Source organism: Cyprinus carpio, chromosome A21 (assembly GCF_018340385.1).
Source record: "Cyprinus carpio isolate SPL01 chromosome A21, ASM1834038v1, whole genome shotgun sequence".
Taxonomy (NCBI): domain Eukaryota; kingdom Metazoa; phylum Chordata; class Actinopteri; order Cypriniformes; family Cyprinidae; genus Cyprinus; species Cyprinus carpio.
In genome coordinates, this window is record NC_056592.1 from 7,241,248 (window position 1) to 7,253,676 (window position 12,429).

At 37.7% G+C, this 12,429-nt stretch overlaps 1 protein-coding gene across 1 annotated transcript; it reads left to right on the plus strand.

Moving 5' to 3' along the window:
* On the plus strand, positions 1 to 4,822 carry LOC122134743 (macrophage mannose receptor 1-like). The gene is made up of 6 exons (XM_042711434.1): positions 1 to 228; positions 1,135 to 1,479; positions 2,443 to 2,808; positions 3,003 to 3,079; positions 3,266 to 3,330; positions 4,777 to 4,822. The coding sequence occupies exons 1-6, from the start codon at positions 84 to 86 to the stop codon at positions 4,820 to 4,822; spliced, it is 1,044 nt and encodes a 347-aa protein (XP_042567368.1). The 5' UTR covers positions 1 to 83.
* Positions 4,823 to 12,429: the final 7,607 nt, after the last annotated feature.

Genomic DNA, 12,429 nt, shown 5'->3' on the forward strand with positions numbered 1-12,429 from the left:
GAGTACGCAGAACTTACTATGGCAAAGCTTGGATTGGTCTCTATGATGATATAAACAGCTGGAGATGGTCTCTTGATAATGTAATGTTTGATGGAGGATTTAAAGGCTGGTTTGTTCAGCAACAAGTGAACTCAGGTGGTCAGAGTCTGTGTGTGTACATGTCATATTATCGGGGAACATGGAGTGAAGCCTCTTGCTACTATACACTTCCCTTTGTTTGCTATGATGGTGAGAACTGCTATTGATTTTTTAATTTTTTAAGAACAAGATACAGTGTTTATGATACACAGATATATCACCAGTGTTGGGGAAAGTTACTTTTAAAAGTAATGCATTACAATATTGCGTTACTCCACAAAAAGTAACTAATTACGTTACTTAGTTACTTTTTATGGAAAGTAATGCATTACTTTACTTTTTGCGTTACTTTTTTAAATATGAGCAGGGCTTGATTGTTTTTAATATAAGAAGTTCTATTTATAGCAAATGTAAAAGCCCTTTCACACCAAGAAGTGTAATGAATAAACCTCAGGCTGAAGGAGAAGTAAATTCACGTCTGTACAGTAGCACACAGGAGAAGAAGTTTCAACACTCTTCAGCAATAAAAAAAAACAATGAAGCACAATTGTTAGTTTATCTAAAGTCATTTTTGCTTATTAGTATGGTTGAACTGGATCATCAAAGGACAGGCAGCAAAGTTAATAAAATGGGATTAGATACATTTGTGTTATTTAACATTTAATTATTGCAGGTTTGTGTCATATTTTAAGTTTGCATTTCACTGTTTTAATTAATTTTGATGAATACTAACTCTAAATTCTTTTGTGAGTAGGATGAATTAATACACATTCACATTTAGTCTAGAACTACATCATGTTCACACAGCGCACACAACGCCTCTGTACTCTGATTTCTCAGTATGGGGACAGGAGACTTGTCAGTCAATAAATGGAAAAACAAAGAAACTGGCATTACTTTTTTGAAAAAGTAACTCAGATATTTTCTTGTAAATTAAAAAGTAATGCGTTACTTTACTAGTTACTTGAAAAAAGTAATCTGATTACGTAACTCGAGTTACTTGTAATGCGTTACCCCCAACACTGTATATCACATCTACATATATATTCCCCACAGGAAGAGTGAATGCTAGTACAAGTTATGTGTTTGTCTACCAGTACAGTAACTGGACTGAAGCACAGAGATACTGCAGAGAACATCACACAGACCTAGTCAGTATCAGAAATGAGACTGAAAACTTCAAACTTCAATCATTATTTTCATATTATAACACTTTTTGGATCGGACTGTACAGAACCAGATCTTGGTCAGATCAGAGCAATTCTTCATTCAGTAACTGGAGAACAGGACAGCCAGATAATGCTGGAAACAGTGAATACTGCACTGCAGTGTCATTTAGTGACTCCTGGAAATGGACAGATGAAAACTGCAACACTGCATTACCTTTCATTTGCTACAGTGGTGAGTAGATCATTTAGACTCCAACAGAATCTTGCCAGAAACATACACTCTCAGCTGTCTGTGATATTTTCTGCACCTCTGTTAAGAAATAAATGATGTTGACATTTTTAGAAGATTTGAATGTTAAAAAAAGGCAACACTTTATAGTAACTTTCCTTTAATTATCAGCAAACATAATGCTTAGACGATCATTAGTTAATATATATTCAAATACCTACAAATATGAGATAATGTGCTTCTAAATGTTTACTAATGAACTTATTGAATGTTAAATAATGATTAACAGAACATTAGTTAACAAATTAAAATAGTTACAAATGTTGTTACACACTCAATTCATATATGATCCTGAACTTTATAAAAATGTAACAAACACAATTTTAACAGAATTTAAAATGTAACAATTTTACACTGATTGACAGCATTTGAATGCTCAAGTACTTAGAATGCCATTATACCTCTCTAATGCACCTTTATATTTACAAATCACACATTTTGTAAAAATTTTAGTAATTTTGAGCACTTCTCACACTTCATGTTGACACATGATTCATTAACTCACAAATACAGTCTGTAAAGTGGTTTAAACAACTAATTTAATGGTATTTCTAAGCAGTCAAATTCACATTTATAAACATGCTATTAAACAGTGCACAAACATCTGATAAAATTATTTGTTTGTACATTTTAGAAAGTGCAACAAAACCTTGAAAGTGCATGATCAATTATGAATTGAATGTTCAATGAAATTAAGCATTTTAGTTTATGTTAACTAATGTTTTGTTATCATTATGTAATGTAATGACATCATTAATGTTCAATAAGTTAATCAGTAAACATTTACAAGCACATTATCTCATGTCATTACAAGGAATCTTTTATGTTGCAATTAATGCAACTTGTTAAGTTTTATCTTTTTAACTTTTAACTTTTATCTTCACCCTTTTTTCCCCACCTTGACAGCATTAGCATCATCTCGTCAGTATCACTTTGTGAATGAGTCTAAGACCTGGACTGAAGCTCAGAGATACTGCAGACAGAATTACACTGATCTGGCCACCATTGAGAACATGGAGGAAATGAACAGACTGATTAACACAGTTAATGGGAGTAACAATGGTTCAGCCTGGATTGGCCTGTATGATGATATAAACAGCTGGAGATGGTCACTGGAAGACAATGATTTCTATCAGGAAGGACAGAGAGATTTCAGGAACTGGTATCATGAACCAAACAATGCTGGGAATGAACTGTGTGTTTACATGGATTATAATGGAAACTGGTTGGATTCATCATGTGAGAATTATTACACATTTGTTTGCTATGACGGTAAGATGTTACAAGTAAAAAAAAAATCAATGTATGAAGGTAGATCAGAAATTAATAAATTGACTGATACACATCCATTATATTATGTTTTATTTTAGGTAGAGTAAACAGCTCTCAGAATTATGTTTGGATATATGACTATAGGACCTGGACTGGAGCTCAAACTGCTTGTTTGTTTGTTTTATACTGATCAGTGATGGGGCTTAGAGTGGAAGTTACAAGTCTGGAGAATCTGTCAGAGTCTCAAATTGAAGAGCTGGTTATTATACAGGTAAGAAATGTCATATAAAAAACATAAAAGTTTTACTTTTTGTTTTTATTGTTGTACAACAACAACACACAGAGAAAATAAATAAATCACTTTGAGAACAACAGAAACAATATTGTTATCAGATCTTTTCATGATATATAATTTAGTTCAGAAATATTAGTTCACAGAGATCAAATTATGTTTCAGCTCCAGGAAGAATTTATCAGACAAGGACTTCCCAGCAACTTCACCATGGCATTTGAGAAACTATCGTAAAACCAGTCCATGAGAGATAAGGACAACATTCCAGCACGCAAAGAAAACAGTACAGGTTTCATGTTTTATCAAACTATTACAGAACATCTGCATTTTGCATGTTTTTTGCAATGTTTTTTTTTTTTTTTTTTTTTTTTTTACAAAATTCTGAACTTTACATGATATTACCTAAAAAATGATCACAATTACATGATTTTCTTTTCCAGATTATGTTCATCTTATATTTTTAACAAGTATGTTCAAGATGTCTTCATTGCAGACTTTTCACTTGTTAAAATTTCTTTTAAATAATGATTAACATACAGTTAATTGATTGTACTCATATAATCAGAATGTAATGTTCCTTGTGATTCTTTTGAATAATCAAACTGATGCAAACATTTTGTGTCATCAGATCTTAGCTGCAGTAATCATACTCTTACAGTTAAAAGGGTTTTCCTAACTTAAAGTTGGTTTATTTGTTTTTTATTTGTATTTTTTCTTCAATGATTTGTTAATTTGGGCCCAGAGACATTGGGATAGGCTCCAGTATATCTGTGATCTCACAGGACAAACAGTTTGGAGAATGGATGGGTGATTTGTTGATCGGTTTATAATCTTATATGGTAATCAAAACATAATGACAAATTTATTTTTTGGCATTTCAGGAATAGAATTGTATTTGTCTACAGTACAGTTGAATGTTACAGCCCAACAACATACAGTGGAACAACCAGATGAAGAAAAACATTGATATGGCTTAGAAATCACAAGATAAATATTCACAATAAATGGGTCTGGTGGAAGTGTTACTGTACATGTGGGTGGCAGGAATAACATGCTTCAGTCTTGAGTTTTCTTTAGTTGTTTAGAAATTTTGCATATCTCTTTATGGACTATATGGTAATGGGGAAATTTTATATGATACTATTTCCAGGTTTATCATACATATCAATAATACTCATAAGAATGTTGGGTTTCTTTCTTTAGTTCTGTATCTATACTGGGGCTGACCAAGGAACACTTTAGTTCAGTGGTTTTTAATCCAGGTCCTGAGGACCCAATGTTTTGCACATTTTCCCTTATCTGATACACTCAGCTAAGTTCATGGAGCTCTCACCTAATGAGCTGGTGATCTGAATCATGTGTGTTAAATAAGGGACACATACAAAATGTGCAGAGAAGTGGGTTTAATGTTTAATGTTTCTTTGTTTGTCTTGTGCTTGAGCACATGGCTTTGTTTGTGTTGGCCATGTGCTCCTATAAAACCTACATCATTATTCATCAAAAAACAAATACACACCAACCATAAAGAAGTAAAAAAAAAAAATTACATCACTACAAAATATTATACAAAAAAAAATAACTCATAAATTAAGTACGCCGCGCTTCGTAATTTTTGTTTGTGCGTATGTGTGTTGCATATGCTTGGCGTGTATGTTTGTGTACTTTATTTGTTTCAGGTGTGAAGCTCGATTGGAGCGTCCGCCTGTCAATCAGCTGACGTAGGATGCTGACGTCTGGGATCGCGCCACCAATCGCCTGTCGCCGGGTAGTTTATGAATGGCTCTAACTTCAATGGCGGGGGGATGAAAACAGACTCTGGGTTGGGAAAGAGTTGGCACACGCTGTGAAGACGGTTCTCTTGTTCGAGAGACCAGTCTGAGCGACTGACTATTGTTCGGGGCTCGCTGCTTTTGTGATCTTGCAGTTAGATCAGTTCTCTTTGTTTGCGCTTGAAGGCGCACTGTGTTGCCCTTGGTAGCTTACGTGTTTGCAGTGCCTGCTAAATGTTTGTTGCTGTCATGAAATCTTCATCTCAGTTCATCGTTTAACATTGTGTAGACTGACGGGAGAGGTTGTGAGCCAGGTAAGCAGGTCGCGACTTACATTTGCACACGTAGTTACGGAGATGTATTAGATGCACTAGTGTTAGGAGTGGTGCTAATTATGTATGTTTTTGTTTTAGTTAGTATAGTTTAGTTATAGCGTCTTGTACGCTGAAGATGTTTCTTTCTACCTTTTTTGTTGATAGTTAGTTTAGTTCTTTAACTTTAGTTAAAGGGGCTTTTTGTTATATTCAGTTTTTTGATTTAAGCACCACTCTTTTGCTCCTTCCTCTTCCCCAGATTGTCTGTTGCTCTGGTTACTCTTGTTACGTTGTACTAATTATAAATATTCATTACTTTATTATTCTTCATTATTATTTTTTTCCCTTTGTTACTACTTCACTTTATTGTAGTTGAGAATTAAAATCTTTCAACTCAGTTATGGATGGTTGTCTGTTCCTTTCCAATAACAGATTCTCGTCACTATATTGACACACATGCAAAACTTTTGTTACGTCTAATAATATTCCTAGACAAATAACATCTAAATAACGAGGGACGTAACATATTTGGGGGGCTCATCCTAACTTTTATATTGCTTATGTTTTGTGTGTGTGTGGTGCGGGGAACTGCGCTGGAAAGGAATTAGTGCATGTTGAAGTGAGTATGGTGGAATATTGGCAATGAGTACTTTTGATTTGCAATCATTTATTGCTGAATCCAACTTTAGAAATCTTTGATCGATGTAGAAAAGACGATTTGTTGCAGATAGCTGAATACTATCGCATTCCTGTGGTGAGGCAATCTCTAAAGCACATTATTAAGAATGAAATTTGGAAACACTTGGTCGAATTAAAAGTATTTTTATTTCCAGATGCGGATAGTGAGAGGGCTGGCATGTCGGCTGTGGAAAAACGTTTGACTAGTGTGGGAAATGTGGCGGAAGCAGAAGATGAGAATGCTGAGGTGGAGGTTGAGGCCGAGCCCAAGGCTGGCTTACCCCCCTTCTACCCACTTTCTCCGCTTTCCGTTGGCTCTGGGGGTGATGCGCGACTGAGGGTCCGCCTAGCCAAAATCCAGATGGAAGCGCAGGAACGGGCCTGAGACGCGCCAAGCTGAAATTAAGCTACGCCTAGAAATCCGTAAACTGGAAATTGAAGCTGAGACACAGGTGAAACTGCGACAGCTCGAGTTGGATTCAGCGACGGTTGTCTCGGGCCGAAACTGTGCAGCCTAATCCTGTTGTTTCAGTAAATTCAGAAAATTCTGTGAGTGATGTTTCGACCACTACATTTGATGTTAGTAAACAGATCGCTTTAGTGCCTCACTTTAGAGAATCCGAAGTGGATGCGTATTTCGCTGCTTTTGAGCGTGTGGCTGCTGCACTTCGTTGGCCAAAAGAGGTTTGGTGTCTGTTACTACAATGTCGATTAGTTGGAAAAGCACAGGAAGTCTGTTCTGCACTAACCTTAGAAGAAAGCATGCAATACGATACCGTAAAGAACGCTGTTCTTCGTGCATATGAATTGGTGCCTGAGGCATATCGGCAACGTTTCAGGAACCATAAGAAGTCAGCTCAGACATTTGTGGAATTTGCCCGTGAGAAGGGAATTCTTTTTGATAAATGGTTGTCTTCTAACAACGTGCAAGATTTGAGTCTGTTGAGAGAGTTAATGCTTTTAGAAGATTTTAAGAATTGTCTATCGGAACGAGTAGTCACGTACCTGAATGAGCAAAAGGTCACCATGTTATCACAAGCTGCGATTCTTGCAGATGAGTATGTGTTAACGCATAAGAGTGTGTTCGCTTTACCCCGACCAGAGAAAAAATGGTGAGTTCGTTTTCAACTCAAAATTCAAGTACCCGTGCTAAAATCAGTTCACCACAGAATAAAGAAACACGAGAATGTTTTTTATTGCCACAAGACGGGACACCTTATTTCTGATTGTTTAATGCTGAGACGTAAGACTCAGGCTCAGCAAGGACAGTTAAAGCCTGTTACTTTTGTGAAGACTGTGCGTCCTAAAGCGGTTTTTTAGAGAAAGATGCGATTGACTCAGGGTTTAAACCATTTTTGTTGAAGGGGTTAATCTCCGTAAATGGTAAACCTGGAGAGCAGAAAGAGGTACAAATCTTGAGGGATACAGGATCGATTCAATCTTTTGTAGTCTCTGATGCACTTCCTTTGTCGGAGCAGACGTTTTGTGGGTCAAGTGTGTTAGTTCAAGGGATTGAGATGGGTGTTGTAAAGGTACCGCTGCACCGGATACACTTGCAATGTGACCTGGTCTCAGGTTTTGTTAAGGTGGGGATACGTTCTTCCTTTCCTGTGAAAGGGGTTGCATTCATTCTCGGGAACGATTTGGCGGGAGGTAAAGTGTCACCTGTGCTCGAAGTCGTTGATAAACCTGACTGTTTTATTCCTGTTGGTGATATATCTGATAATTTTCCGGAGGTATTTGCTGCTAATGTAGTTACGCGTGCTCAAAAACGCAGAATTGGAGATGACATTGTTTTGGCTGACACTTTTTTTGTCACCTGTGTTCACCGAGGAACATTTTGGGTCAGGTCCAAAAGAATCTGAAAATGTTAGACATGACAGACATTCTGATACGGCAATAGCTGAGTCTGAATTGTTAGCTGAACCTATTTCTCATGAAGGAATTAAGACTGCACAAAGAGAAGATCTGTCGTTAACTAAATGTTTTTCTCTGCTGCGGAAAGTCCTCAACCTAATAAAGTCAACGCGGCTGAATACGTGATCGAAAATGGGTTGGATGTTAAGGAAATGGCATCCTCACAGAGATGGGGAGAATGAGTGCGATGTTGTATGTCAAATTGTTTTACCTACTGTCTATCGAAAACAAGTGTTGAGCTTGGCACATGATCATGATTTAGCAGGTCATTTGGGGGTGACAAAAACTTACAACCGCATTCTCAAACATTCTTTTTTGGCCTGGTTTGAAGAGCGACGTGTCTAAGTATTGCCGCACATGTCATGAGTGTCAAGTGATGGGCAAGCCCAACCAAAAGATTCCACCAGCTCCATTAATTCCGATCCCTGTCATTTGCGAACCGTTTGAGCATATAATTTTGGATTGCGTTGGTCCCTTGCCGAAATCAAAAGCAGGCAATCAATTTTTGTTAACTATTATGTGTTCTGCGACACGATTTCCGGAGGCTGTTCCCTTGAGAAGAATAACTGCGCCTGTCATCATTAAAGCTTTGATAAAGTTTTTTTCCACGTTCGGATTGCCAAAAATCGTGCAGACAGACCAGGGTACGAATTTTCTTTCTAATATTTTTAGACAAGTGTTGAAAACTTTGGGTATCTCACATCGGATCTCGAGCCCGTATCATCCTGAAAGCCAGGGTGCTATCGAACGATTTCACCAGACGCTGAAGTCAATGTTGAAAAAGTACTGTCTAAGCTCTGGTAAAGAATGGGACGATGGAGTACCATTAGTGTTGTTTGCAGTTCGTGAAGCAACTCAAGAATCTCTGGGGTTTAGTCCTGCAGATTTAGTCTTTGGTCACACCGTACGAGGGGGGCCGCTGAAGGTGTTGAAAGACGGAATGTTGAATGACACTAAGTCATCTCAACAAAATGTGCTAGATTACGTCAGTCGGTTCCGAGAACGACTACATAATGCGTGCTCATTTGCACGAAAATCGTTGTCCACTGCTCAGGAGGGCATGAAGAAGAAATGGTATGACAGGAAAGCTGTTGTGCGTGAAATTCAACCTGGTGACGAAGTTTTGGGTACTGTTACCAGTACCAGGTTCAGTTCTGACTGCTCGTTTCTCTGGTCCGTACAAGGTATCAAAGAGATTGAGTGAGACTGATTTTGTAATCCACACGCCTGACTGCAAACGGAAGTTTCGTACATGCCATATTAACATGTTGAAATTATATTGTTCTCGAAAGGTGTCTGAGAAATCTGTGGAAGAGAAAAAAAAAGCTTGTTGCTGTTCCTACTGATTTTCTAGCTGCTGCTGTTGTTGCGGTGTCTGATCCTACGATAGTGAAGGACGAGGTGTTGCGGTTTTCTCCTGGTGAGTGTGATCCTGATGATGGTGTTACACTTCGTAATGATTTATCAATGTGTGGTAGACTTTCGAATTCTGAGATTTTAAAAAAATTGTCTGAAAACCTTGAGAATTTGCTTGAGTCACAGAAACGGGACGTTATGAGGCTAATTCAAGAATTTCCCATGCTGTTTAGTGATGTGCCGACTCAAACGCATGTATTGCAGCATGATATTCAAGTGACGTGTAATTCTCCCATCAAGCAACATGCTTATCGTGTGAATAGTTTGAAACGTTCTGTGATGAGGACTGAGGTTGATTATTTGTTGAGGAATGACCTAGCTGAACCTAGCTATAGTCCGTGGAGTTCTCCTTGTCTTCTTGTTCCAAAATCTGACGGTACATTCAGGTTTTGCACAGATTATCGAAAAGTAAATTCTGTGACCGTACCGGATAGCTATCCTCTTCCCAGGATGGAAGACTGCATCGATAACTTGGGTTCTGCTAGGTTTGTGACGAAAATTAGATTTGCTGAAAGGGTATTGGCAAGTGCCATTGACCGCTCGAGCTGCGGATATTTCAGCTTTCGTTACTCCGGATAACTTCCTGCAGTACCGGGTTATGGCATTTGGGCTGCGAAACGCCCCAGCAACTTTTCAGCGCCTTGTAAACATTGTGTTGTCAGGAGTGAGAAATTGTAATGCCTACCTTGATGATTTAGTAATCTATTCTTTTGATTGGTCTGAGCATTTGACTGTTCTTCAGACAGTTTTTGAAAGATTGGCTGATGCTTCCCTGACAATTAATCTGGCTAAGTGCGAATTCGGTAAAGCAACGATCACCTATTTGGGCAAAGAAGTAGGTCAAGGTCAAGTTCGCCCTGTTAGTGCCAAAATATCTGCTATTGCTGACTTTCCTATTCCAACGACAAGACGAGAGTTACGTCGTTTTTTAGGCATGGCTGGTTACTACAGAAGTTTCTGCCGAAATTTCTCCACTGTAGTACATCCTTTAACCAGTTTGTTAAGTCCAGCGAATGCTTTTATTTGGACTGATGCGTGTCAACAAGCTTTTGAAGGTGCAAAGTTGTTGTTGACTAGTTCACCTGTTCTTGCTGCTCCGGATTGTACACGTTGTTTTAAATTGGAAGTTGATGCTAGTGCTTTAGGCATGGGAGCTGTTCTTATTCAAGAGGATGATGTCGGTTTTGAGCATCCAATTTGTTACTTTTCTCGAAAATTCAACCGACATCAGCGAAATTATTCTACCATTGAGAAGGAAGCTTTGGGTCTAATTCTGGCTTTGCAATTCTTTGAGGTTTATGTGGGTTCATCTGTTCTGCCTGTTACTGTGTACACGGATCACAATCCGTTAGTGTTCTTGTCCAGAATGTACAATCACAATCAACGTCTTATGCGTTGGTCGTTGATTGTGCAAAATTATAACTTGATCATAAAGCATAAAAAGGGTTCAGAGAATATCATTGCTGACACCTTATCTAGAGCTTAAATACTGCTTCAGGTTGAGTTTTTAAGGGGGTGAGTGTTACGTACGCAGTGCTTCGTAATTTTTGTTTGTGCGTATGTTGTTGCATATGCTTGTCGTGTATGTTTGTGTACTTTATTTGTTTCAGGTGTGAAGCTCGATTGGAGCGTCCGCCTGTCAATCAGCTGACGTAGGATGCTGACGTCTGGGATCGCGCCACCAATCGCCTGTCGCCGGGTAGTTTATGAATGGCTCTAACTTCAATGGCGGGGGGATGAAAACAGACTCTGGGTTGGGAAAAGAGTTGGCACACTCTGTGAAGACGGTTCTCTTGTTCGAGAGACCAGTCTGAGCGACTGACTATTGTTCGGGGCTCGCTGCTTTTGTGATCTTGCAGTTAGATCAGTTCTCTTTGTTTGCGCTTGAAGGCGCACTGTGTTGCCCTTGGTAGCTTACGCGTTTGCAGTGCCTGCTAAATGTTTGTTGCTGTCATGAAATCTTCATCTCAGTTCATCGTTTAACATTGTGTAGACTGACGGGAGAGGTTGTGAGCCAGGTAAGCAGGTCGCGACTTACATTTGCACACGTAGTTACGGAGATGTATTAGATGCACTAGTGTTAGGAGTGGTGCTAATTATGTATGTTTTTGTTTTAGTTAGTATAGTTTAGTTATAGCGTCTTGTACGCTGAAGATGTTTCTTTCTACCTTTTTTGTTGATAGGTAGTTTAGTTCTTTAACCTTTAGTTAAAGGGGCTTTTTGTTATATTCAGTTTTTTGATTTTAAGCACCACTCTCTTGCTCCTTCCTCTTCCCCAGATTGTCTGTTGCTCTGGTTACTCTTGCTACGTTGTACTAATTATAAATATTCATTACTTTATTATTCTTCATTATTATTTTTCCCTTTGTTTACTACTTCACTTTATTGTAGTGGAAGAATTAAAATCTTTCAACTCAGTTATGGATGGTTGTCTGTTCCTTTCCAATAACAGATTCTCGTCACTATATTGACACACATGCAAAACTTTTGTTACGTCTAATAATATTCCTAGACAAATAACATCTAAATAACGAGGGACGTAACACAATGGACCAAGATAAGGGTAAGTGATGAATTTGGAAAAGTTGTTGAAATGGTGGTTTGATTTGTTATAAGCTTTGTTAATAAGCTTTATTGATTTTATTACTGTTAGGCTACTTTTGATATAAAACAATGTTCTCAGATTTAAAATTCTGTCCATTTTATTACAGTAGGCTATTCAATCAAAAAAGTGTCATTTTGGCATTGTTTAATGTGGAGTGGCAGATCACTGTAGCGTCTCTGTTCAAGAGAAGTGCATGTGAACTAATCATCTCCTCCGTTTTAATACCAGTTACAGCATGAAATAAACATGAATAAACATCCAAAGGTATGTTAAAATAAAGAGTACAACTTACCAAAACCTGTATCCTGGCTGTCTCATGCACTCTTAGAACAAATGTGTTGAAAACAACACAACATGTACAACACGAAATGTGTTATAAAATTTAACACATAAATGTGCAGCTTAAGTAAACACATTGATGTGCTCTTTTTGTATGTATCTAACACAACTGTGTGTAACTAAGCAATTGTTTAATATTTTAATATAAAAATTATTAAAAATGTCAAATGTATATACAATTTTTGTACATTTATTATGAAATTTCACAGGAAACCATTAGACACTGCTCACATACTGTTTGTTTTCGTTTTCAACATGGAATGAATGCACTCAAATGTTTTACTACAGTAT

Coding starts and splice junctions, on each gene's coding strand:
- LOC122134743 (XM_042711434.1), top strand. CDS start 84: ATGTTTGATGGAGGATTTAAAGGCTGGTTTGTTCAGCAACAAGTGAAC. Junction 1,480..2,442: donor ACCTTTCATTTGCTACAGTG/GTGAGTAGATCA, acceptor CCACCTTGACAG/CATTAGCATCATCTCGTCAG. Junction 3,080..3,265: donor AAGAGCTGGTTATTATACAG/GTAAGAAATGTC, acceptor ATTATGTTTCAG/CTCCAGGAAGAATTTATCAG.